At 40.7% G+C, this 23,821-nt stretch overlaps 1 protein-coding gene and 1 pseudogene across 1 annotated transcript in view; one reads left to right on the top strand and one right to left on the bottom strand.

Annotated features, from left to right (window-relative positions):
* Nucleotides 1-23,821, top strand: part of SLC16A2 (solute carrier family 16 member 2) — a 94,822-nt gene that overhangs the window by 62,438 nt on the left and 8,563 nt on the right. The window contains exons 2-3 of the mRNA XM_031446348.2: nt 19,177-19,321; nt 22,590-23,040. Of these exons, the coding sequence (XP_031302208.2) occupies nt 19,177-19,321; nt 22,590-23,040 (596 nt within the window). The remainder of the gene's footprint in view (nt 1-19,176; nt 19,322-22,589; nt 23,041-23,821) is intronic.
* On the bottom strand, nt 2,052-2,737 carry LOC105090679 (large ribosomal subunit protein uL6-like; annotated as a pseudogene).

Genomic DNA, 23,821 nt, shown 5'->3' with positions numbered 1-23,821 from the left:
GCACAGGGGTGATGGCATCCAGCCTCTTCCTTCTCAGAGCTGGGAACTGAGACCCAGAGAACACAGGGATCTTGCCCTTATTGCGAAGATCCGAAAGTTGGAAATCTGTATTTTACTCAGTTATTAGTAATTTAAAGCCATGCTTATTACAGGGTTATATTCTGGAGTAAAATGCAGAATCCTGATGAATTGCTAAGAAATAGTTTTCAAACTCAACGCATTTCTGAGCCTACTCCTGTTCCCTATTTACTCTACCTCATAGATAGACAGACTGCATTTCAAATAAAGGAGGGAGTTTGCTCAGTGTTATGTAGCTATCATTTGCAGGATGGAAACTCAAGTTTCTTAATAATAGGTAACCTGTATAAATAGAATAACTATATGTATCAGTTTATGAATATTGTCCCATTCTAATTTTTTAAAAATTTATTTTGTTTTGGAGGGTAAAGGCAATTGGTTTTATTTATTTATTTTTAATGGCAGTACTGGGGATTGAACCCAGGACCTCATGCATGCTAGGCAGGTACTCTACCACTGAGCTATACCCCACCATTCTAATTATTGAAATGGAAATGCACCCTCAAAACTGGCATGATTGGGGTGATAAATCAAGTGCTCTCCTTCCTTACATGCCACTCATTTTCCTTCAGATGCATTATTTTATACAGTCCTTCCTTATAATAACTATATAATGTGACTACTACTACCCCCATTTTACAGAATAGAAAAATTAGTTTGAAGGGGTTAATTGCTTGAAGTTATATAGAAGGTAAATGATGAAGCTAGAGCTGGGCATTTAATTGTCAGACTATGCTGAAATGTCTCTCACCAGAGAGGCCTGGGATGTGTACAGAACAGCTGCTTGGCTTCCACTTGTGCCCTGTTGGAGATATCATTTACCTGGGTTGGGCAGACAATGCAGAGAGAAAGCAATGCAGGATGGGAGGGGACAGAGGGCTACTATCTCCAGGTTGGTGGTGAAGAGCCTTTTTAGTGGCAGTTGTTGACAACAGCACAAGCCAGTTTAGTAGGAAGGTTGGAGAGGATACAACTGTAGTCCCTTGGGCAAAAATGGCAAGGGGGAAGATCTCAGTGCAGCTGCTGCCATCTCTGGTGGGTGCCATCTCTGTTCCAGCTCCCTTCTGTTTCAGTTCCTTGTAAAACCAACTTTGTAAAACTGTTTTCTCCCTAGATACACATCACCTCCTAGCCAGAGGAGACTGCTGATGGGTACCGGAGAGACTCACTTCCCATCTTGCCCTCTCATGTTCCCTGGCTGCAGCCTACCACTGCAGATGGCAAAAGTTCATCCTGAATAGAGCCAGTTCTCTCCTACTAAACCCCAAACTCCAAACCCATAATTAGTCTTTTATGTACAATATTTATTTCTGAAGGAGTTTGTCTTGGCATGGAGGCCACCTCCTCCAAAGAGCACATGTCTCAACAAATAGCTTCTGCTCCTTTCACCTTGGTGCTAGCTAGCTCTTTCACCCTGCCCCCACCCTGGCCCTTGGGAAATGCCACCCACATAGAAGAATGGAACAGGCTGCAGTAGGACCTGGGCAGCCTGGCTTTTACTGATACCTGCTGCTCCACCAAAACCCACCAGGTGGGCATCCTCACCCAGGGCCCAGACCAGCCCCTGACCCACTACATGGCAAGAGCCCCTGGGGGTAGGACCTCAGCCACTTTCTTTGAAGTGTTTCCTGAAATCCTGTTTATCTTCCACAGGGTGGGAGGGTCCTGGGTTCAAGAACTATCTGGGATGCATGTACATACTTGAAACGTTGGAGTCCTCCTCAGTTCTCTCCTCCCCCCTCTCCAGAAAGAGTCCTGTCACTTTTTAACATCTTAAGTCTTTGTGTACTAGAAATATATAACATATTAGTTTAGGCTCTGGCACTAAAAGATTAGTGACTTCTTTGGGCGATACATTTAATCTTTCTGGGCCTCACTTTCTCCATGCATAGAATGAGAAGGTTGGTTTAGATAAGCAGTGTTGTTATGCCAAACTCTTGTGTTATGTGGTTCAGTCTTTTTTTTACCCCCAATCAACACAGCTTTTATTGTATCCTTAAGATATCACAAATGAATCTGAAGAGTCATCTGGCATCTTGCTCTTTCTGTACCCGTCTTGCTCTTTCTGTACCTGGACAACTTAGGTATTATTCATCAGCCTGCTGAACTGTTCCTTTTTCAGAAACATAGATACTATCCAAAATTTTTCTGATATCCTTGTTTTTAACTGTCGTAGCTTGCAGAATCAAAGCAGCTGAATTTGATACCAGTTCAATGTGGTTTCCCTCAAGAACTAACTCATCTTTCTGAGCTTGAGATACTGAACAAGCAACACCTGGCCTCATCCGAACCCTGCATATGTATTTTTCACCCAAGAAATTTCAGATTTCAACAAGCAAACCATTCTCCTGAATAATGACGTTGATGGGGAAGTGAGCGTACACAAACCTCATCTTCTAACAGGAGACCAGTGTAATATCCTTGATTATGTTCTGTATGTGACTACAGATAGTGCGAACAGTAGCCATTCTATTCTATTTCCCCACCACTTGTCAACCCAGAGCCTATTCTTTTTCTGTCCAAGGAGACTGAGTTCTACGTTGATGTGATTGAAGTCCCTCTGCAGGGTGCCTCTGGGGCCCTTCACAATAACTGTGAGTCCCTTCAAAGTGATGTCGACATTTTCTGGAAATTTCTGATTGCTGAGAATGGTCTTCATTCTCACAATAGATGCGGCAAAGAGGTGTGGTTCAGTCTTAAGTCTGCACCCATGGCAAGTCCCTAGTTCAGTTTACCTCCTACGCTCCCTAAAAATTTCTGACACTGGCCTCCTCAGTGGTGGTTTCTAACTCTGCCTCCAAACTTACAGACACAATGATCACAGTTATATTTTTAACATTCCATATAAACATATGAAGAGTGTAGTCTCTTCCAGTGCCTGAAGATCCAGGTCCTTTTTCTGACCCTGTCACTCAAAGCTTCCCCACACTCAGAGTTGGAGAAAGGCTCAAGACATACCCATTTTGTGAGGTTCTCTGGAAACTTTTAAATAAAGAAGTGCCAAAATATGCTGTCAAAAACTGTGGTATTTTTGAAATATTTACCTTTAGCAACTAATCATTTTAACACACATCACATAAATACGGCACAATCAATATATGTCATTCATGAGATAATTACCAGATTAATGAGGTCTACATTGGAGACCTTTTCTGAATGAGAGCTCCAGCCAAATGGTCCTTCTGACCTCCTCCTCCTGCTCTCCCTACTCTCCACCATTGTCCCTGACAATGAACAATACTAGTTGAGCCAATCCAGAGCCTCCCAAACTTGGCAGTGCCTTTGAATTACCTAGGTGGTACAGGTGCAACCAAACAAGCATGGTCCCCAGGCTGGCATTTGGAATCACCGGACAAGCTCCCTTTACGTGTGTGTTAGCTTTTTACTTGGACTGGCCAGACCTCAGTCCCTGGGACCATAGCCTCCCCAGTCTCTGGTACCAGTCCATAATCCTGGCAGGTTTTTAGTCAGTGCTGGTTTCATGGCTGAAGACCAAAGTAGAAATGTATTTACAACTCTGCCTGTGTTTCTGTTCTCTCCTCACCCAGTTTGAGGACACCACAAAGCCTCTACAAAAAGACATTCCAAGCCTTCAAGAGCCTAACATTTCCTTCCCTCTACCTCTACCCAAATTATATGATTTTTCAAACCTCTCTTTTCCTATCCTTGCAAACCCCTGACATTCTCTTCAGCCATCTCACTTCTGTGTCAGCTCCCTTTGTCCCAGCCCTGAGGGCTCCACAGATCCAATTAAAAGGAGACAGGGAGTATACTGGGTTTCTTTTGTCTTATTTTCTTTTGACCCACACTGCTTTCTTTGCTGCCTTGTGGGCACACACATAGGTATTCAAGTGAAACAAGCCCAGACTTGAGAGTTAATAACTTCGAGGAATTTCTCTGCTCCTGGCACAGTGGGAAACCTGGGGTAAGCTGTTTACCTTCTTTTCACCTTGGTTACTTCATCTATAGAGCAAGTATCATAAAATAATGAAAGATTAAATTCTGACTTTGCTGGTAGGTGACATGTTTACCTGATCTCTGGTAATCCAAGTACATGGTGCCTGGAAAGTAGTACCAATGGCCAGAAAAACATGCCAGTGATGGTGTGGGATACAATTGGGAATAAGGGAATGAACACTAGACTGAAGTCAGAAGGCCCCAAGTTAGGCCTCCTTCTGTTACTAGCTTGCTTTGTGTCCTTGGGCGAGCCACTCAAACTCTCTAGCTCCATTTTCTTCCTTTGCAAAATAGGGTATATATAGCAGAGTAGCTATGATTAGCTAAGGGTTTTAAAGTCAGAAAGACCTGGGTTGATGTTCTAGCTTTACCACTTACTAGCCATGTGACCTAGTCTAGTCACCAAATTCCTCTTGGCCTGTTTACTTACTTGAGAGAAAGTAAATGGGAATGCTAACAGTATTTACTTTATGAGGTTGTCATGAGGATTAAATGACATTACATAGCTAATATACATAAGGAATTGAACATAGTACCTGCCACATAGTAAGCACTATACAAGTGTCAGCTATTACTGCTACTACTACTATGAAGAAAGAAGAGTTAGAGGAGGACATTTGCTGGCCTATTTTATACAGTTGCTATGAGGATGTAATAAGATAAATGCAGAAAAAGGGTTTGGAAGATAAAAGGACTTTTCAAAGGTAAGGTGGTATTGAAATTAAAACATAAAGGTGCTGGAACCTTCTCCCTTGCTGCCAAAAGGTTTATCTTGACTATGAGCTCTGGCTTGCTCAGTGCTGGCATGAGTGGCTATTTCCTTCCCCTTTTACCTACCCATCCTTGCCATCATGGTGATTTACTCCTCCTGGTAGATTGAATTGGAAGAGGGGATTTGAAACCTTGACCTCCATCCCTCTGTCAACTCTGCCACTCCCACACTTCCTGCAGAGTCACCTCTTAAATAAGTAACCAGTGCCCAGCCCAGGCCCAAACCCAGACTGCACTTCGCATTTGCTCTGGTCAGGATTTGGCTCTTAGATGCCAGTGGTCAGGCTTCCTGCTGCTGCATTTCAGGTTTTGGGGTGTGCTGGAGCCCACAGGGAGCCATGAAGGCTCACTGCTCTGAGCAGTCATTAACTTCTGCACACAAAGACACAGTTGCATAATGACCATTTAACAAACCTGGACCAGCTAAAGGAGGGGTATGTGTGTGTGGATGTGGGTTTCCCTTCAGGAGCAGCTTGAGAGGAGTGACTGTCTTCATCTGCTCTCTCCAGAACATTAGTTAATATCTACATGCCAGGTCTCTTATATGACCTCACTTAATCTTCACAAAACAAAACATTTAGTTGGCACTTTTATAATATCCATTTTCCAGATGAGGAAACTGAGACTTAGAGATATGAAGTAAGTTGCTCAAGGTCAAACAGCAAGTAAGTAGATCTTGTTCTTAGACCCCTGTCTGTCTGACTTTAGAGCCTGCACTCTTAACCTATACATTATAGAAAGACTAATCCATCCCAGAGCCTTCCTTATAGTGGTACAGGTCCCAGCCTGGTTCCAGGATGGCCAAGCTGAGGCTTAAGGAAATTTTCCAGTTGGAAAGCAGGTTGCCAACCATTGTAATATCCTCTGGCTTGCAGGGACTTGATGTTCTTCCTCTACTTTGTCCCTCATTTTCTCCACCTTCTCAGAAAAGACTTAACAGAAAGGGTCAGTATCCCTGGAAAAGGCATTTTACATTGAAAAATGGGCTCTGCCCATGTTTTCTCAGTCCCTCCCTCTACCATCTTTTCCCTACCTCCATCCCTCTGTTCTAACAAGGAATCCAAAGATGCTACGGATTGTCAACAGATTTCTGCTCAGAGGCAGGAACATGGCCTAATCTCAAAGTGAGATTTCCTCTGGCTTTGATACTTCATAAGGCCATAGCAGGAGGCCCCCAACTGTGAAGCTAATATGAGTGTTTATCTCAGCTCTGAGGATCAAAGCCCTATTGATCCTGGCAGCCAGTCTTCCCTGGATTGATTACCTTGTCTTCTGTCTCAGGCCGATCATCCAGTTTCCTTCCTAATGCTGGACTACAGGTGTGGGGAGAGCTGCTTCCGGAGACAGAGTGATCACCTGTCTCCTTGGAGTGCCTACTCAACTGCCCAAATTGGCTACCTTCTTAGCGCAAGTGTTCTCAAAGCTGAGGGTGTGGGAGGAAGGGACTCATCATTTAGGCATTTGTTTTTAGTTCTGGCTCTGCAAAGGCCCTGATGCTTCCTGAAAGCAGAGCTTAGAAAATCAGCATCTGACCCCTGCTGCTCTTCCCTGGTGGTTGGATAGATCATTGGAGGCCTGTCAGACATCATGGAACACTGGAAGGAACACTAGATTAAGAGTCCAAAAATGGAGATTTTAGTCCTGGCTCAGCAATGGACCTGCTGTGTCTCCTTGAGTAGTTTGTGTCCTCTCTGCGCCTCAATTTCCTCATCAATAGTTTTTTTAAAGCTTTATTAAGGAACAATTAATATACAATAGACAGCATGTATTTCAAGTATACAGTTTGATGGGTTTTGACATATGTACACACTCATGAAACCATCACTACGATCAAAGTAATGGACATATCCATCACCCCCAAAAGTTTTCTCATGTGTCTTTATATTCCTTTTTCCCACCCCACTCCTTGCCCCTCCCCACCTCTAGGCAACTACTAATATGCTTTCTTGTCATTATAGATTAGTTTGTATTTTTCTAGAGTTTTACATAGCTGAAGACATACAGTATGTATTTTTTGGCAGGCTCTAGCTTCTTTCACTCAACATAATTATTTTGAGATTCACCCACGTTGTTGCATGTATCAATTGTTTGCTCATTCTCCTTCCTTCCCACCTTCTTTCCTTCCTTCTTTCCTTCCTCCCTCCCTCCCTTTCTTCCATTCTTTCTTTAGGGGAAGTGGTATTGAATTTTATTAACATGGAAAGGTATCTAAAACTTGAGTAAATTTTTAAAAGCAGATTGTAAGTGATATGTACTGTATATGCTGTCTTGAACAAAACTATACAGATATATGTATAGAAAAACCTGGAGAAAGACATATCAAGGTAAAAATACTTGTCTCCGAGTGATTGGAATTGTGGAAAAAGATTTTTTGCACCTTGCTTCTTTGTTTTTCTAATTTTTCAGTTGTGGAAATACACAGCTTTTTTAAAAAGTAGGAAAATGTTACTGTATTTTTAAACAGCTTTATTGAGATATAATTGATATACAATGAACAGCTCATATTTAACCTACATAGTGTGATAAGTTTTAATATATGTATGTATCATGAAGCCATTACTATATTCAAAGTAAGGAGCATATCTATCATCATCTTCCAAAGTCCTTGTCCTCCTATCCATAGGCAACCGTTGCTCTTCTTTCTGTCACTACAGATTACTTTGCATTTTATAGACGTTTATATAAATGGAACAAAAAGTAGGTATTTTTAAAATCTGGCTTCTTTTACTCACCACAGTTGTTTTGAGATTCATCCAAGTTGTTTCATATATCAATAGTTCATTTCTTTTTATTGCTGAATACCATTTCTTGCTATAGATGTACCGCAATGTGTTTATCCATTTACATATTGATGGATACTTGGGTTGTTTCTAGTTTTTTACTATTGTAAATATAATTGCTATAAATATTCACGTAGAAGTCTTGATGTGGACAATATACTTTCATTTTGGGTCCGGGGGTGGGGTTGCTGGGTCATTGTAACTCTATGTTTAACCATTTGAGGGACTTCTAAACTGTTTTCCAAAATGATTGCATCATTTTACATTCCCAGCAGCTATGCAACTGGAACTCAGAGCTCCAGTTGTTCCAAATCCTCATCAACACTTGGTATGGTCAGTTTAAAAAAATGTTAGATGATTTAATGGATGTATATTGGCATCTCATTGGGTTTTAACTTGCATTTTCCTAATGGTTAATGATGTTGAGCATTTTATCATGTATTTCTTTACCGCTCATATATCTTCTTTGGTCAAGTGTCAGTTCAAATCTTTTGCTTGTTTTCAACTGGGTTTTTAGCTTCTTATTTTTGAAAATAAGAAATCATTCTCGTATACTCTGGATATGAGTCCTCCTTTATCAGATATATGATTGGCAAATATTTTCTCCCAGTCTGTTGCTTGTGTTTTAATTATTTAAAAAGTATATTGAAAACTAAATTTTTAAATTTTGATGAAGTCAATTTTATATATTTTTATTCTTGGTGCTTTAATTAAGAAATCTTTGCCTAACCCAAGTTCACTATGATTTTCTCTTATGTTTTCTAGAAGTTTTATAGTTTTCATTTTTACATTTAGGTCTACAAAGCAGTCTGAGTTAATTTTAGAGTACGGTGCAAGATAGTAGTTCAACTTCATTGTTTTCGATGTGGATATCCCATTTACCCAGCACCATTTGTTGAAAAATATTATCCTTTTTCTATTGAATTGTTTTGACATTTTTTTTTTTTTTTGTTGAAAATCAACTAGCCATATATGTGTGCACCCATTTATGGACTCTTTATTTTGTTTTATTAATCTATATGTCTATCTTTATGCCAATACCACAATGTCTTGATTGCTGGAATTTTATAGTATGTCTTGAAATCAGGTTATAATAAGTCCTCTAACTTTGTTCTTCAATGTAAATGTTATTTTTGCAATTCTATATATCCTTTACATTTACATGTAAGTTTGAAAATCAGCTTGCCAAATTCTATGAAAAAATCTTTGCTGGGATTCTGATTGGGATTTAATTATATCTATAAAACAATTTGGGGACATATTCACAATATTGAGTCTTCTGACCTGTGAACAAGATACATCCCTCCATTTATTTAGGTCTTCTTTAATGTCTCTCATCAACATTTTGTAATTTTCAGTGTATAGGTCTTGCACATATTTTTATCAAGTTTATCTATAAGTATTTCAAATTTCTGATGTAATTTGTAAATGTTAATTTTATTTCAATTTTTAATTATTAATTACTAGTATATAGAAATCCAATTGGTTTTTGAATGCTGACTTGCACCCTGTGAGCTTGTTTACCTCATGTATTAGTTCTAAGTAGCTTTTTTGTAGTCTTTGGAATTTTCTAGATAGACAATCATGTTGTCTGTAAATAGAGATAGTTGTAAAACTATAAGTAATTCTTATTTTAATCTGTATGTCTTTTATTTCTTCTTCTTGTCTTATTGCACTGGCAAGAACTTCCAATGCAATATTAAATAAAAGTAGCAAGAGCAGACATCCTTGCCTTACTCTTCATCTTAGGGTGAAAGATTTTAGTCTTTTGTTATCAAGTATGATGTTAACTATAATTTTTCAATAGTTGCCCTTTATCAGGTTGAGGAAGTCCCCATCTGTTACTGGCTTGCTGAGAGCTTTTATCTTGAATGGGTATTGAATTTTGTCAAATGTTTTTTCTGTTTCTATTGAGATAATCATATGGGATTTAAAAAATTTGTAGCCATTATAATCACATACTGCATTGACTGATTTTTTTTAATCATAAAGAAAACTCTTCCTTGACCTGTGTGCCATTTGTTTATTTTCCTTTGATTTTTGGTTATTGAACTAATCTTGTATTTCTGGGATAAATAATACTTACTTGGTCATGATGGTTACCCTTTTAATATATTGTTGGATTCAATTTGCTAAAATGTTGTTAAGGGTTTTGCAACTGTGTTTATGAGGGGCATTCATCTATAGTTTTCTTTTCTTGTAATGTCTTTATCTGGTTTTGATAGTAGGTTAATACTGGACTCATAGAATGAGTTGGAAAGTGTTAACCTCCTGTTCTATATTTTAAGAGTTTATGTTGGATTATTATTATTTCTTCCTTAAATGTTTGTTATTCACCAGTGAAGACATCTTGGTTACCCCTCTGTGATTCTTGAGGACCCTTTCATTTTTAACACTTTGCAGTTCTAATAAGATATTTATCATCAATTTTTCCATTTTAGATGTGTGTATCTCTCCTTCTATCTCCTTATTTCTTGTCAGTCTCTGTCTCCTGCCTTTTTCCCATAGTCTCTGTCAGGTGAGTGTCTGACAGAGTCTGTAGTTGCTGGCCAGCCATTTCACAGAAAGCTGAGGAAACTGTTTCAATTTGTAGTTTCTCCAAAGCACTGATGGTTGTAATATACCTTAGTCACTAGAGTAGATAACTGACCATTGTCCTAAACCAGTGGTTGTCAAATCAGTGGGCAATAAGCCAGTAAGTAAAACCCAGTCACCTGTGAAGGACTGAGGCAGGAGTTAGAAGGACTGCATTTTCAGACTTGACATGGATACTTCTAAGTATGAGTCTCTCTGGGCCTCAGTCTGACTACCTGTAAAATTAGGAACTGGATCTCTAGATCTGAATCTCTAGATTCCAAAAATGAAAGTAAATAAACAATAGCAGCACAGAGAAGGAGGCCAAATAAAGTAATAAGGTGCTAATAAGACAACTTATGTTTTCAGTGATTATTTGACTTTACAAGTTTTGACCCTCAAAATAGGTAGCCTGTTAAAGTTGGCATGTTTTGAGACAAAGTGTGGAAGGTTAAACATGGGATTTGTTTAGATGTTGAATGCTTGGAAAAGAATGTTTTCCAGTATTGCTGTGCCAACCCAGAAAAACACCACTACATTCTAATGAAGAAAAGAAATAAAACATTGGCAGGATTAAATGCCAGGATAAATATGAAAACACTTCTAGAATTTTTAAATAAAGGCTTGCTACAAATCTGGAGTAGAGTTCTAGACACAATGGGTGGTGAGTAGCTACCAAAGTAAATGGAGTTAGAGAGGCTGAGAACTGGAAGAAAGAGCTTCTCAACGTGGTGTTTAATTAGAAAATAGAAAAAGCTTTGAAATTAGCTTCCCTGAACAAGAGCATTTCATTTACTCATTGGAAAAAATAACTATCTAGCAGTTAACTCTAGGTCCTGCACAAGGCTAGAGAAATAGTTAATAAATGAAGCTCAGCTGTAGGTCACTCTCCAGTCAGACACAGAGAGAATGAAGAGCAGGGATCCTGCCATCTCAGTCCCCAAGGAAGGCCAGGGTGTTGCATTTCTTTCCTCTGGAGCTCCCCAACTAACCCCTGAAGTGCCCTTACTTGCCTCCTTTTAAGTGTTTTCCACCAATGCTTTCAGTTGTCTTACTAATATTTGCTGGCAACCCAGCCAGGTGTGCCAGCATACAATTGGCACAATCCTGAGCTACCTGCCACCAACCCTACATGGCCTCCATGCCCTACTTATGCCATTCTGACCATGCTCATTTATCCCAATCAGGTTTAGTATCTTTACTATGTTCTGGGGACTCTGAAGAAGGGTGGAGATGGGGCAGAAACAGGGGGATATTTCTGGCAACAGAGACTCCAATTCATAGTGACATGTTCTCCACTTAGTGTTGGGTACAACAGTTGGATAGCAAGCCTCAGAACATGGCCTCCTAATCCTATTTGTTAGTTTGTCATTATGTTCACCTTGCCAGGAAGCCTGGGCTCTTGAATAGAGCCATCTCTGCCCCTTCACCTCTCTCTCTCATCTACCTCTTCCCCAGCTTTGCCCCTTCTTTGGCTTTGTTCCTTCTTTGGCTTTGCTCCATCATTCCCTCATTTGAGCTTTTATTAGTTCCCCACAACAACAGGAATTTGTGAAAGCCTGTAATTTATTTGGAGACTTTGGCTCTTGGAGTACCCTCTCCCCCATTTTCAACTCAGAGGGAGAGCTCAGAGAGGTTGGCTTTTGGCAGCCAAGGAATGAAGAATCTGGTCTCGCATTTGAGTTCTTTTCTGAGCAGTCTCCCTGTACTTCAAAGACATTAGCCTGTGAGCCTGGGTAAGGAGCCAGGGCACTAATTGGGCACTTGAGTGAAAAGACTTTGAATATAAGGAAACTTGAGGGCCAATAGGTCCAGGATGGAGCTGGAAAGGCCAGAGTTCTGCTTTTGTACTGCCCAGGCTCAACAGAAGCTCAGCTGGCTATGGGTGCTTAGAGGAAAGAAGGGGGGGATGCCTGGTAAATACAGACATTGTGTTCACTTCAGGTACAGGCCTTTTGGGGCCAACTTTCTGGGAGTACTTAACTCACCTGAGGGTAGTGGTTGAGGCTGAAGAGAAGTCTGAGAATCACTGGATGAAAGCTGTGGATGGTGCATTGGACAGAAAGTTTATTAGTCAGAAATTAGATGCTTGCTTAGCACTTAGCACAGCTGTACATTGAAAATAATGCTCTCAGCCTGATGGAGTTGTGGCATGCCATCCCTGATTTTGCCAAGTTTGTTTATAAAGATGACCCTCTATATCTCCTGTTAAAATCTACTTTTCACCCTTCCGAACTCTCCCATATCTCAGCTGCTTCATTAAATTCTCTTTGTCTGCCTCATATGAGAGCAAGGGTAATATGGGAAACAACAAAAACTCCCTAGTTTTGAATCCAAGGACTGTTGAGGGCTCTAGAAATGAGTATCTATGCCTTATATTTTCCAAAAAAAGGAAACTGAGTAAAAGAAAGTTAAAGGGTAACCAATAGCATTCATTTATTATCAATATGATTATAATTATCATTATTATTATTATCACTATTGGTTCTTCTTTCTTAAATATAGTCATCTCTTGATAATTTTTCTGTTACTGAATTTCCTCTGACAACCTTTCATGCTAACAACCCTTTAAATATTTGTTATACCATGCTATTCTTCTTCAGTCAATAATGTAGCTATTAAATTACCTTTTTTTCCCTTAACATAGTGATTTTTCTTTCACTTGGAATGGCTGACTTCTCTAAAACTCTTTAAGTAGAAACTTTTACTCTGGTCTTGAACCATGGGATTTTTACATTTTATTGCCCTATTTTAAGAAAAGCGTTCCTTATTCTACTATGAGATCCTTAATGGCAAGGACCATATGTCACTCATTTAGCATCCTCAGTGCCTTTGGGATAGCCATGTTTTTGGGCCAGAGAGGACATTAAATAACTGTTGAATAAATGAATATCATATGTAGATGGCTTCATTTTTTTAATGTAGATTTAACATTAAAAACTATATCAAGGTAACTTTCCCCTATTCCTTCTATGAAGTATGGCTAAAAACACTGGCCATTATATATAAAACAAATATAAGAAGGCTGAAAGGTAGAGAGAAGAAAGCTGATGTACTAGGTACCTCAGAACCCAAGGAACAACAAAGTGATGAATTACCTGGGTTTTCTTTTTGCCTCATGTATCTTAGACCTGGAGCTGAAAAAGCACACAATCCAGACATGCCAACAGGAACAGATAAAATGAGCCCTAAGAAAAGACTGATTTCTCTGTCCAAATGACCAGGAAAGGGGCAGCCTTGCACGACAGAAATCTTTTAGACAATAACCACTCCACTTCAGCCAAACACCATGGGAAAAAAATGCATCCCCTCTGACCTTTACCAACAAAGGCCTAGTGAGGAACTTTGACTTCTACAATCACCCAGTCTGTCCCCCTACCATTCCAAGGTAATGTCAGAGAAAAACTGAGTAGAGAGCCAGGAATGTCATCCTCAGTGGTAACAAGACCTATTCCTCCTCTGAATTATTTCCCAAATAAGTGAAAAACTCAAATCCATACAAAAATTTGCACATGCATATTTTAGTACCTTTATTCATAGCTGCCAAAAATGTGGAAGCAACCAAGATGTCCTTTGGTAGGTGAACTGATAAATAAACTGTGGTACATCCAGACAATGGAATATTATTCAGCGCTTAAAAAAAAAGAGCTATCCAGTCATGAAAAGACATGGGGAAAGCTTAAATGCATATAACTAAAGAAACCAATCTGAAAAGGCTACACACTGTATGATTCCAACTATATAACATTCTAGAAAAGGCAAAACTACGGAGACAGTAGAAAGATCAGTGGTTGCCAGAGGTCAGGAGGGGAGGAGGGATGAATAGGCAGAGCATGGTATTTTTAGGGCAGTGAAAATATTCTGTATGATACCATAATGATGAATACATGTCATTAACATAAAAAGCTATATCAAATATAATTCAAACTTTCTTTGACTGTACAAAAGATACTTTCAAGCCAAATCATCAGTTTTCATTGTATTGTAGATGTTCAGAAGGGCCAAATAATGGTGAGTTGTAGTTAATAAAATGCCAGTAAGATAATTTACTGAAAATTTAAGTATTTTTTTCATTTTTGACAATACACTCAAACTAATTTTTTTAAGAAATATACATACATCATAACTGAGATATTCTACCAGCACTTTCTGGTTCCCTGCACCTTCTCATTTTTAATATAATACCAGATTTATTGAGGTATAATTTACATATGGTAATATTCACCCTTTTTGTATGCTCAGTTCTATGAATTTTGACCAAAAGATACCACCATTATAGTCAAGGTATATAATATTTCATTACTCCAAAAATTTCCTTCATGGTCCTCTATAATGAATCCTCTCTCCCAACATTTCCTCCTGGTATCCACTGATCTGTTTGACCCCATAGTTCTGCCTTTTCAGAATTAAATATAAATGAAATAATTTGTGTCTAGCTTCTTTTCACTTAGCATAATGCCTTTGAGAATTGTCCAAGTTGTTGTGTGTACCAATAGTTCATTCCTGTTTATTGCAGAGTTGTATTCCCCTGTATTAATGTATATCCACTTGTTTGTCCATTCACCAGCTGAAGTACATTTTGAGTTATTGCCAGGCTTTAGCAGTTATGAAAAATCTGCAAAAAAATCTAGGTACATGTTTTATGTAAATATAAGTTTTCATTTATCTTGGGTAAATACCCAGGAGTGTGATTTCAGGGTCATATGGTAATTGTATGTTTAACTTTTTTTGAATATGTAAATGTATTACTTTATTATTTTTAAATTTTATTTTATTGAGTTATAGTCAGTTTACAATGTTGTGTCAATTTCCAGTGTAAAGCACAATTTTTCAGTTATGCATGAGCAGACATATATTCATTGTCAAATTCTTTTTCACCATGAGCTACCACAAGATCTTGTATATATTTCCCTGTGCTATACAGTAAAATCTTGTTTATCTATTCTACATATGCCTGTCAATATCTACAAATTTCAAACTCCCAGTCTGTCCCTTCCCACCCGCCTCATCCCTGGTAACTACAAGTTTGTATTCTGTCTATGAGTCTGTTTCTGTTTTGTATTTATGTTCATTTTTTTTTAGATTTCACATATGAGCAATCTCATATGGTAATTTTCTTTCTCTTTCTGGCTTACTTTATTCAGAATGACATTCTCCAAGGACATCCATGTTGCTGCAAATGGCATTATGTTGTCATTTTTTATGGCTGAATAGTATGCCATTGTATAAATATACTACTTCTTTATCCAATCATCTGTCAATGGACATTTAGGCTGTTTCCATGTCTTGGTTATTGTACGTAGTGCTGCTATGCACATTGATATAAAAGCAGCTCATATGATTTAATAAGGAAAAAAACAAACAACCTAATCCAAAAATGGGCAGAAGACCTAAACAAGCAATTCTCCAAGGAAGAAATACAAATGATCAATAGGCACATGAAAAAAATGCTCAATATCACTAATTATCAGAGAAATGCAAATCAAAACTACAATGAGCTATCACCTCACACCAGCCAGAATGGCCATCATTCAAAAGTCCACAAATGACAAATGCTGGAGAGGCAATAGAGAAAAATGGAACCCTCCTACACTGCTGGTGGGAATGCAGTTTGGTGCAGCCACTATGGAAAACTGTGGAGATTCCTCAAAAGACTAGGATTAGATTTACCATGTGACTCAGTCATCCCGCTCCTGGGCATATATCCAGAAGGAACCCTACTTCAAAAAGACACCTGCACCTCTATAGCAGCACTATTTACAATAGCCAAGACACGGAAACAGCCTAAATGTCCATCAACAGATGACTGGATAAAGAAGAAGTGATATATCTATACACTGGAATACTATTCAGCCATAAGAACTGACAACATAACGCCATTTGCAGCAACATGGATGTTCCTGGGGAATGTCATTCTAAGTGAAGTAAGCCAGAAAGAGAAAGAAAAATACCATATGAGATTGCTCATATGTGGAATCTAAAAAAAAAAGAGCATAAATACAAAACAGAAAAAGACTCATAGACATAGAATACAAACTTTTGGTTGCCAAGGGGGTGGGAATGGACAGACTGGGAGTTCAAAATTTGTACATACTGACAAGTATATGCAGAACAGATAAACAAGATTATACTGTATAGCACAGGGAAATATATACAAGATCTTGTGGTAGCTCACAGTGGAAAAAAATGTGACAATGAATATATGTATGCTCATGTATACTGAAAAATTGTGCTCTACACTGGACTTTGACATAACATTGTAAAATGACTATAACTCAATAAAAAAAGTTAAAATAAATAAATAAATAAAAATACTTTTTAGTGGTTTTATAGGGGTATCTCTTGTGGTTTTAATATGCATTTCTTGAATAATTAATTATATTGAGCATCTTTCTATGTGCCTAATTGCCATTCACATTGTGTGTTTGTATGTATGTGAAATGTCTATCCAAATCTTTTACGTATGTTTTCTAAAATATATTTTTATTGAAATATAGTCAGTTTACAATGTGTCAATTTCTGGTGTATAGCACAATGCTTCAGTCATACATGAATATATATATATTTATTTTTTATATTATTTTTCACCATAAGTTACTACAAGATATTGAATATAGTTCCCTGTGCTATACAGTATAAACTTGTTTCTTTTACCCATGTTTTAAACTGGATTGTTTGCTTCCTTCATATTGAATTGTGAAAGTCAACTCACATTTGTACTCTGAATACCAGTCTTTTATCATATGTGTATGTTGTAAATATTTTTTCCCAGTCTGTGTCTTGCCCTTTCATTTTCATATTATAACGGTATTTTTCAAAGAGCAAAAATTCTACATTTTGATGAAGTTTAATGTATCAATTTTTAAATGGATCATACTTTCTGTAAATATCTAGGAAATCTTTGCCTAACTAAAGGTCAGAAAGATTTTCTCCTAGACTTTCTTCTAGATGTTTTAAGCTTAACATGTGAGTCTATGATCCATTTGTATTAATTTTTGTATCTGGTGTGACTTTTGGTAGTTATAAAGCTCTCATACATATGATCACATCTGATCATCATTAGACAAAAAAACTTTGAGGAAGGCACATGGGAATTTTAATCCCCATTTTACAGATGAGAATACTGAGGATTAGAGAAGTGCTGTGTGACTTGCTCAAGGTCCCATAGCTGATAAGAGGTCAAGTTGCAAGGTATGAGGTAAAATTGTGATGAGAGTTCAGTTCTCTTGCTGTCTCAGGCCAGTACTTTTGGAGCCAGCCAGCTAGGACTCAAGATGACACCCTCAGCAAGGCAAAGATTCCCAGTGGAGATCTGAGCAATGTGTTATGCTCTGAGGTAAGAGACACAGACAGTGGACTAGTCTAACCTCAGCTGTACTCCTCTGGCCCATTAGGGGCTCTACAATTGAAGAAAGCCAGAAGTTGGCTTGGCACCCTGCTCAGGTGACACTCAATGAGTACTTTTTGATGATGATGACGCAGCGCTCGACTGGTGTTCAGAGGAGAGCTCTCAAAGTAATTACAGAGTTAGAAATTAAAGCTAAGAGGAAAAGTTAAGGAAACTAAGATTGTTTAGCCTAGAAAAGAGAGGCCCAAGATGAAACTTGATAACAGCCTTCAAACAAACAAAAAAATAGCTTAGGCTTTCCGAGGGCTGAGCAAGGGGAAATGGGCTGGAAGAATCTAAGTAAAAGGGCAAATTTCTTCCTCCCTGTTGAGCATTGTTACAGACACTTAAGAGCCTTTATAAACAGAATAAACTCTTGTTTGAGTTTGGAGTCAGGGATTTGCCAAACATGGGCTCTGATGAAGGATTTCCACATGAGGGTTGCATGACCCTCTTGCACAGTGTCCTTATCAATCTTTGGGTGGCTTCCGAACCTGTCCTATGTTCTCACGCATTTCCAGGACGTTTTCTGTGGCCTTCCCTACTCCTTAGTCTTAGCATCTTCACAGGACTCTTCCAATGACAAGACAAGCCTTACCTTAGCTTCTGAATGCTTAATTAACTCCCATGCTCCTTGACCCTGAAACAAAGTAGCCCAGTGCCTAAAGCTATAAATCTGCCTTAGAATCCCAGGAAGTTAGCCTGAAATGTTGGCTAGTCCAAATCTGACCCGAATGCTTGAATCCTCTGCTTTATATCTAGCCTCTGCTTGCATACCTCCAATGATGGGAAGCTTCATTCATCCCAATAGGAGATAATACAATGAACATTGGACTAGAAATAAGAAGAGTTAGGTTTGAGTCCCACCTCTGCCACTGACTTGCTGTATGATCTTGCTGTGTGAAAGTAAATCCCTTCACATTTCTGGACCTGTTTCTTTATCAGTAAAATGGTAGTGGAAAATCTCTTTGTTTCAGTTTGTGTTGATTTAACTGCTGTAACAAATGGCCCTAAGAAATTTGGTGGTTTAAAGGACAAGAAGTTTATTTCTTATGTAATATTCAGGGCAGGGGTTCCAGATTGGAGAGGGAGGGGGAACTTTGCTCCATATAGTTATTCAGGGACTGAAACAGAACTAATGGCAGTTCTGCCAGTCTTAATACATGGCTTCCTAGGTCACTCTGCAGTTATATAGCCCACAAGAAATTAGAAACATCATGGATTCTTTTTATGGTCCAGGCCTAGAAGTGCTGTGTGTCACTTTTACCCACATCCTATTGGTCAGAATTCAGTCACATGGTCATACCAAACAGCCCAATAGGCTGATAAATATAGTGCAGCTATGTGGTGGCTAGCTAGAAGACTCCATCATAGACTTGATCTCTAAAGGCCCCCTGCCCCAACTTTGATGTTCTGGGTGTGTTTATGAACTAGACTCCTGGTTCTCACATTGCCTTGCTATAGGCACTTTGAAAATTGCCTAACCTCCTTGGCCATTAGGGACTGGCAGGCTGGCAGTGCAGGTTAATGCAACACGCTCTGGGAAAGGCCAGAGAAGAACTGAGATATCAGCCACACCACCAGATACCACATTAAACTAAGGTGTCTTTGTTCTTCTTTTCTCTGCAGCATGGGTAGGAGCCCTCTCAATGGGCATGATCTTCTTCTGTTCTCCCATTGTGAGTATATTCACTGATCGTTTGGGCTGTCGAATCACAGCAACTGCAGGGGCTGCTGTCGCTTTCATCGGCCTCCATACCAGCTCCTTCACCAGGTAAGGATAGGTGTTGCTAGCCATTTGCCCAAGGCTGAGGTTTGGCTTATTTCTGAGCTTCAGCTAGAGACCTTCTTCTCATTGCAGAATCCCCTATGGCTCTTTCCATGAAGGGTCCTTAAAGGCCCTGCTCCCAAGAATTATTGTCTAATGGGATTCATCTAGGGTGGGTCCCCATTACACATTGGTAGGGAATATACCCCAAAAGGACCCAAGAGTTCCAAAATGGTGGGAGGAGTCCAAACTTGGGAGTTAATACAGGTAGGCTCAAGTCCAGTTTTGGCAACCAAATGGCAATGGAACAATTGATGAATACCATTCCCCTCTCTGGGCCTCAATTTTTGTATCTGTAACATGAGGAGATTAGATCAGGTCTTTTCAGGTGTCTTCCAACTCTGCCATTCCATTTCTCTTCAGTGTGCTACGCATCTTGCACATCTCATGACCTCAACTGCCCTCTTGGGAATGAACTTCTAGAGTAAGCCCATGTGAACACCTACCATTACAGTATTCCTCAGGGAATCTTATGCTGAAAAAGAGGTCAGCTGAGCCCAAGGCTGTTTAGCATTTCTGGTCTTTTCCCAGGTATTTCTGGATGCCAATGTATGGACGGACAGATAAAGATTCATGTCTTGAGCATGAGAAGGGATGTTTAGCAGCATCCCTCACTGAGCTACAGACCAAGAACCGAGCTACCCCCCCCCCCCCCCCCCCCCCCCCCCCCCCTAGCTAAGCCTAAGCTGGGTAAAATCAAACTCTAGTCCCATTGGTCTCACTGGTGGAACTTGGTGGTATCAGGCAAGGAGCAGGCTACAAGTTCACTTTCTGCTTTCTTTCTACCAGCTCTGCAGAAGCATGTCTGTAAGGGAGGGGAGAAATAAAAACCCTCTACCACTGCCTGAGGAATAAGGGATTCCTAAAGAACTCCGTTGACTTTCTGCCAAAGACACTTTGGAAGTTATGGTACCTCCTACTTCCAATCTGCCTGGGTTGGTGTAGGAGAATGCCTGCCTGGAGACACAGCTAACTTGTCAGAGACTTGCTTTCTGAGCTTGGCTCCCCAGAGAAGCACCATGGTTCTGTTCTCTAGGCCTAAGGTTCTACTCACAGCAGAGAATGATAATTGTGTTCTGCTGCAATTGGGCCCTGTGAGTTTGAGCCAGCTTTCTTTATGATTTGAGCATTTCCGGCTGCCCAGCCTAGCCTCCAGCAGAGCTTGGATCTGGCCTGCAATGGTTTCTTGGCTTGGTACCATCCAACTGGGACAGAGGCAGGGAAAACCATGTCCTTTCTGTAATCCATTCAGCACCCCCAGGGCAGCAGCTCCAAACCCTTTCAGGACCCTTCTGGTGGTCGGCCTCATTTGCCCTCAGCAAGCTGGTGCCTGGCTCCTTGTGGGAAGGAGCTAGGCCTCAGAAGCGGCTCCAGTCTCAGCACTACATAGCAGAGGCCTGTTTTTTAAAGCCAAGCAGAGCAAAGTGTAAACAAATTAGCAACATACGGATCCCATTTTCCTTCCAATCTACATGAGCTCAGTTACAGCAGGGGAAGGAGCTCAGATGTGCTTTCTTCTGGCACTCTTCTTTAGGCACATTGGAGTAGGCGTTCTGTTCTCCAGCCCCTAGGATCCTCCCCCACCCACTTTGCCCTTTCTGTAAGAACATCTTCAGAGCCAAGAAACTTTCTGGATGGTTTCACGTCTAGTGGAAGAATGGTTCTGCTTGTGGCTAGAATTCCAGGTCATCCTTCCTGTTCTCTGAATCAGGGCTCTGAGTTCCTTTGGATGGTGTGAGGTGGGGCAAAGTTCAGGCAGAGCTGGGGAGGCCTTGGCAAGCCTACTCAGGGACCTCCTGCCATGGGGCCCAGCTAGAAATAGATTCACCACACAGCATCCTGAACTGAATCCCATGTTTGCTCCCTCTGACCCTCCTCCCTGAAGGTCTCCCTTAGACTTTCCTAACTCCTCTCCCTTAGACGAGGCCCCCAGCCCAGGTTAGTGCCAAAGGGTATCTAGACCCTAATGGGATGAGGCCCCAAAGAATCTGACATAAGAGGAGCAATTGACTTAGCCATGTGTTCTAACTAGAAGCAACCCTTTTGGCACCAAAGCCCTTGCTCATATCCAATGAATGCAGGCAGATTGAAAGCAATGATGATGATAGCTATCTTAGAATCATGAGTACTAGCACCACTTCATCTCTGTGGCATAAGTCCAGTCCTTTAGTATGAGGACTGGGTCTACCTATGGAGAGGAACTGCCTGACCATGGAGAGTATTAGGTTATTAAAAGGTCAGATAAGAACTATTGCAAAATATGTAGAGGCATCAAAAAGAAGACAAAATTCTTCACTAGGTTGTGCTAATATTGTCTGAGTGCAGATGGCTGGCCGAGCTGACCTTCCCATGGCCTTTTCCCTCTGACACTTTGCCTTCTGTTAATAGGAGCTTATGGCCAAGGCAGGGCCCAAGAATTTTAGCGAGAAATGTCTTACTTGGCCAGGCCCACAACTTCTTTGAGGCACTACTTCCCATCAAGCAGCCAAACTACTCTGGAAAGCTAGTCTATATCATGTCCAGCAACAGAAGCCAGGCTCTGGAAGTTACAGGGACTCCTTACCTAAGGATCTCCATGACTATTATCTAAGGCCTACAGTAAAGGGTCTTAGGATATCCAGACCTTGGGCATGGTTGGGGAGGGGTGTCTCTCAGGATACCACCAACCATTCTCTGAAATATTAAGGGCCCTGAGCATGGAGGAAGACACTGAAGAGTCCTATGGAGGGTCTCAACCTTCCAGGACCTTGGCTCCTTGCAGAACTTTCTTGTTACTTGGGATAAATCTTCGGTATCAGCCTCCCCCTGGCATCTAGGTGAGCAGTAGGTGGAACTATTTTCTTTAAGGCACTGACTTACTCCTTGTAGGCCCTCATCCAGACTTTGCATAGGCTAGCTGTGACTTTTGAACAATCCTCTCTGATGAGATGCTAGGATTCAGACTAGAGTCACACAGACCTAGAGTCAAGCGCAAGCTTTGCTGATCCCCAGTTATGCTACTTTGGGTAAATCACTTCACTTCTCTGGGCCTCTGTCTCCCCATCTACAAAATGGGGATCAGAAGGTCCTGTTCCTTGTCTGCTCTGAGGGTCAGTAATAAGTGGGCTGTAGGTTAAGGATGGGGGGAATTAAGGTCTCAGGAGGGTGGGAGGAGAAGGGCAGGTGGCTTGCTGGTCAGGCTTCTGAATGATAGCTCTTGGTGTCTCTTCCACAGCTCGCTAAGCCTGCGTTACTTCACCTATGGGATTCTCTTTGGTTGTGGCTGCTCCTTCGCCTTTCAGCCATCTCTCGTCATCCTGGGCCACTACTTCCAACGTCGCCTGGGTCTGGCCAATGGTGTGGTGTCTGCTGGGAGTAGCATCTTCTCCATATCCTTCCCCCTCCTCATCAAAACGCTGGGGGCTAAGATCCAGCTCGCCCAAACCTTCCAGGTGCTGAGTACCTTTATGTTTATTCTTACGCTGCTTTCACTCACCTACCGGCCCCTCCTGCCTAGCTCCCAGGACACCCCAAGCAAGAGAGGTGTTCACACCCTGTGCCAACGCTTTCTGGCTCAGCTCAGGAAGTACTTCAACATGCGAGTGTTCCGCCAACGTACTTACCGCATCTGGGCCTTCGGGATTGCTGCTGCTGCCCTTGGCTACTTCGTTCCCTATGTACACTTGGTGAGGAATACCAGGGTGGGTCTACCCTACCTGGCCCCAAGAAGCTGCCCTTAACCTGCCTGAAATCCAGAGGATAGGAGCAAAGGACACTGAAAGGGCAGAGCTGGGACCTTTAGAAAAAGACATAACAGTGGTTGGAAAGACCCAGAGTAGGAAAGAGCATAGCCTGAGGGAAGACCTCAATGGGAAATGGGGGAAGTTCCTTAGGGGAAGGCCTATGCCTATGGTTGCCCCCACTGATAAAGCTAGATAGATTTTCAGGAGAAGATAAGCATCACTGGGATACAGGAGACTGCCCTAGGGGACCCAAAGATAGGGTTTTCTAAGAGTGTGTTTTATGGAATGCTGGTCTTTGTGGTCAGCTAATTTTGTTTAGGAAATAACTAGATCTCTCTAGCTTCATAATGTGTATCAATCTTTTAAAGATACCAAAAAGCCTGCAGTAATCAATTCAGCTTTCTTTAACCAGCATCCACCCAACTTATATGGTCACAGAACTGTTGATTTTAGTCCAGCTGTTATCTTCCACAGATCTTGTGTTTCTTAAAACACACTTTGGAATATTATCTGGAGGTTGGTGGATCTTTCTACCCTCATGACCTGCTGTTTCCCCAGGCTATCAGTTCTGGGTCTGAGAATGGGGAGATTATATGGGAACCCTTGGATTTTTTCAGTTGTGAAGGCTGTATTCTGTCCTGCCAGAACTTGGAAGGGGCTTGGAGATACTCACTGCCCTCAGCTATTGCTCAGAAGCCCAGAATCCAGACAGCTAAGGGATAAG

The sequence above is a fragment of the Camelus dromedarius genome, chromosome X (assembly GCF_036321535.1).
Source record: "Camelus dromedarius isolate mCamDro1 chromosome X, mCamDro1.pat, whole genome shotgun sequence".
In the NCBI taxonomy this organism is placed as follows: domain Eukaryota; kingdom Metazoa; phylum Chordata; class Mammalia; order Artiodactyla; family Camelidae; genus Camelus; species Camelus dromedarius.
The sequence above is the reverse complement of the archived record's forward strand: the minus strand, read 5'-3'. Positions and strand labels throughout refer to the sequence as shown.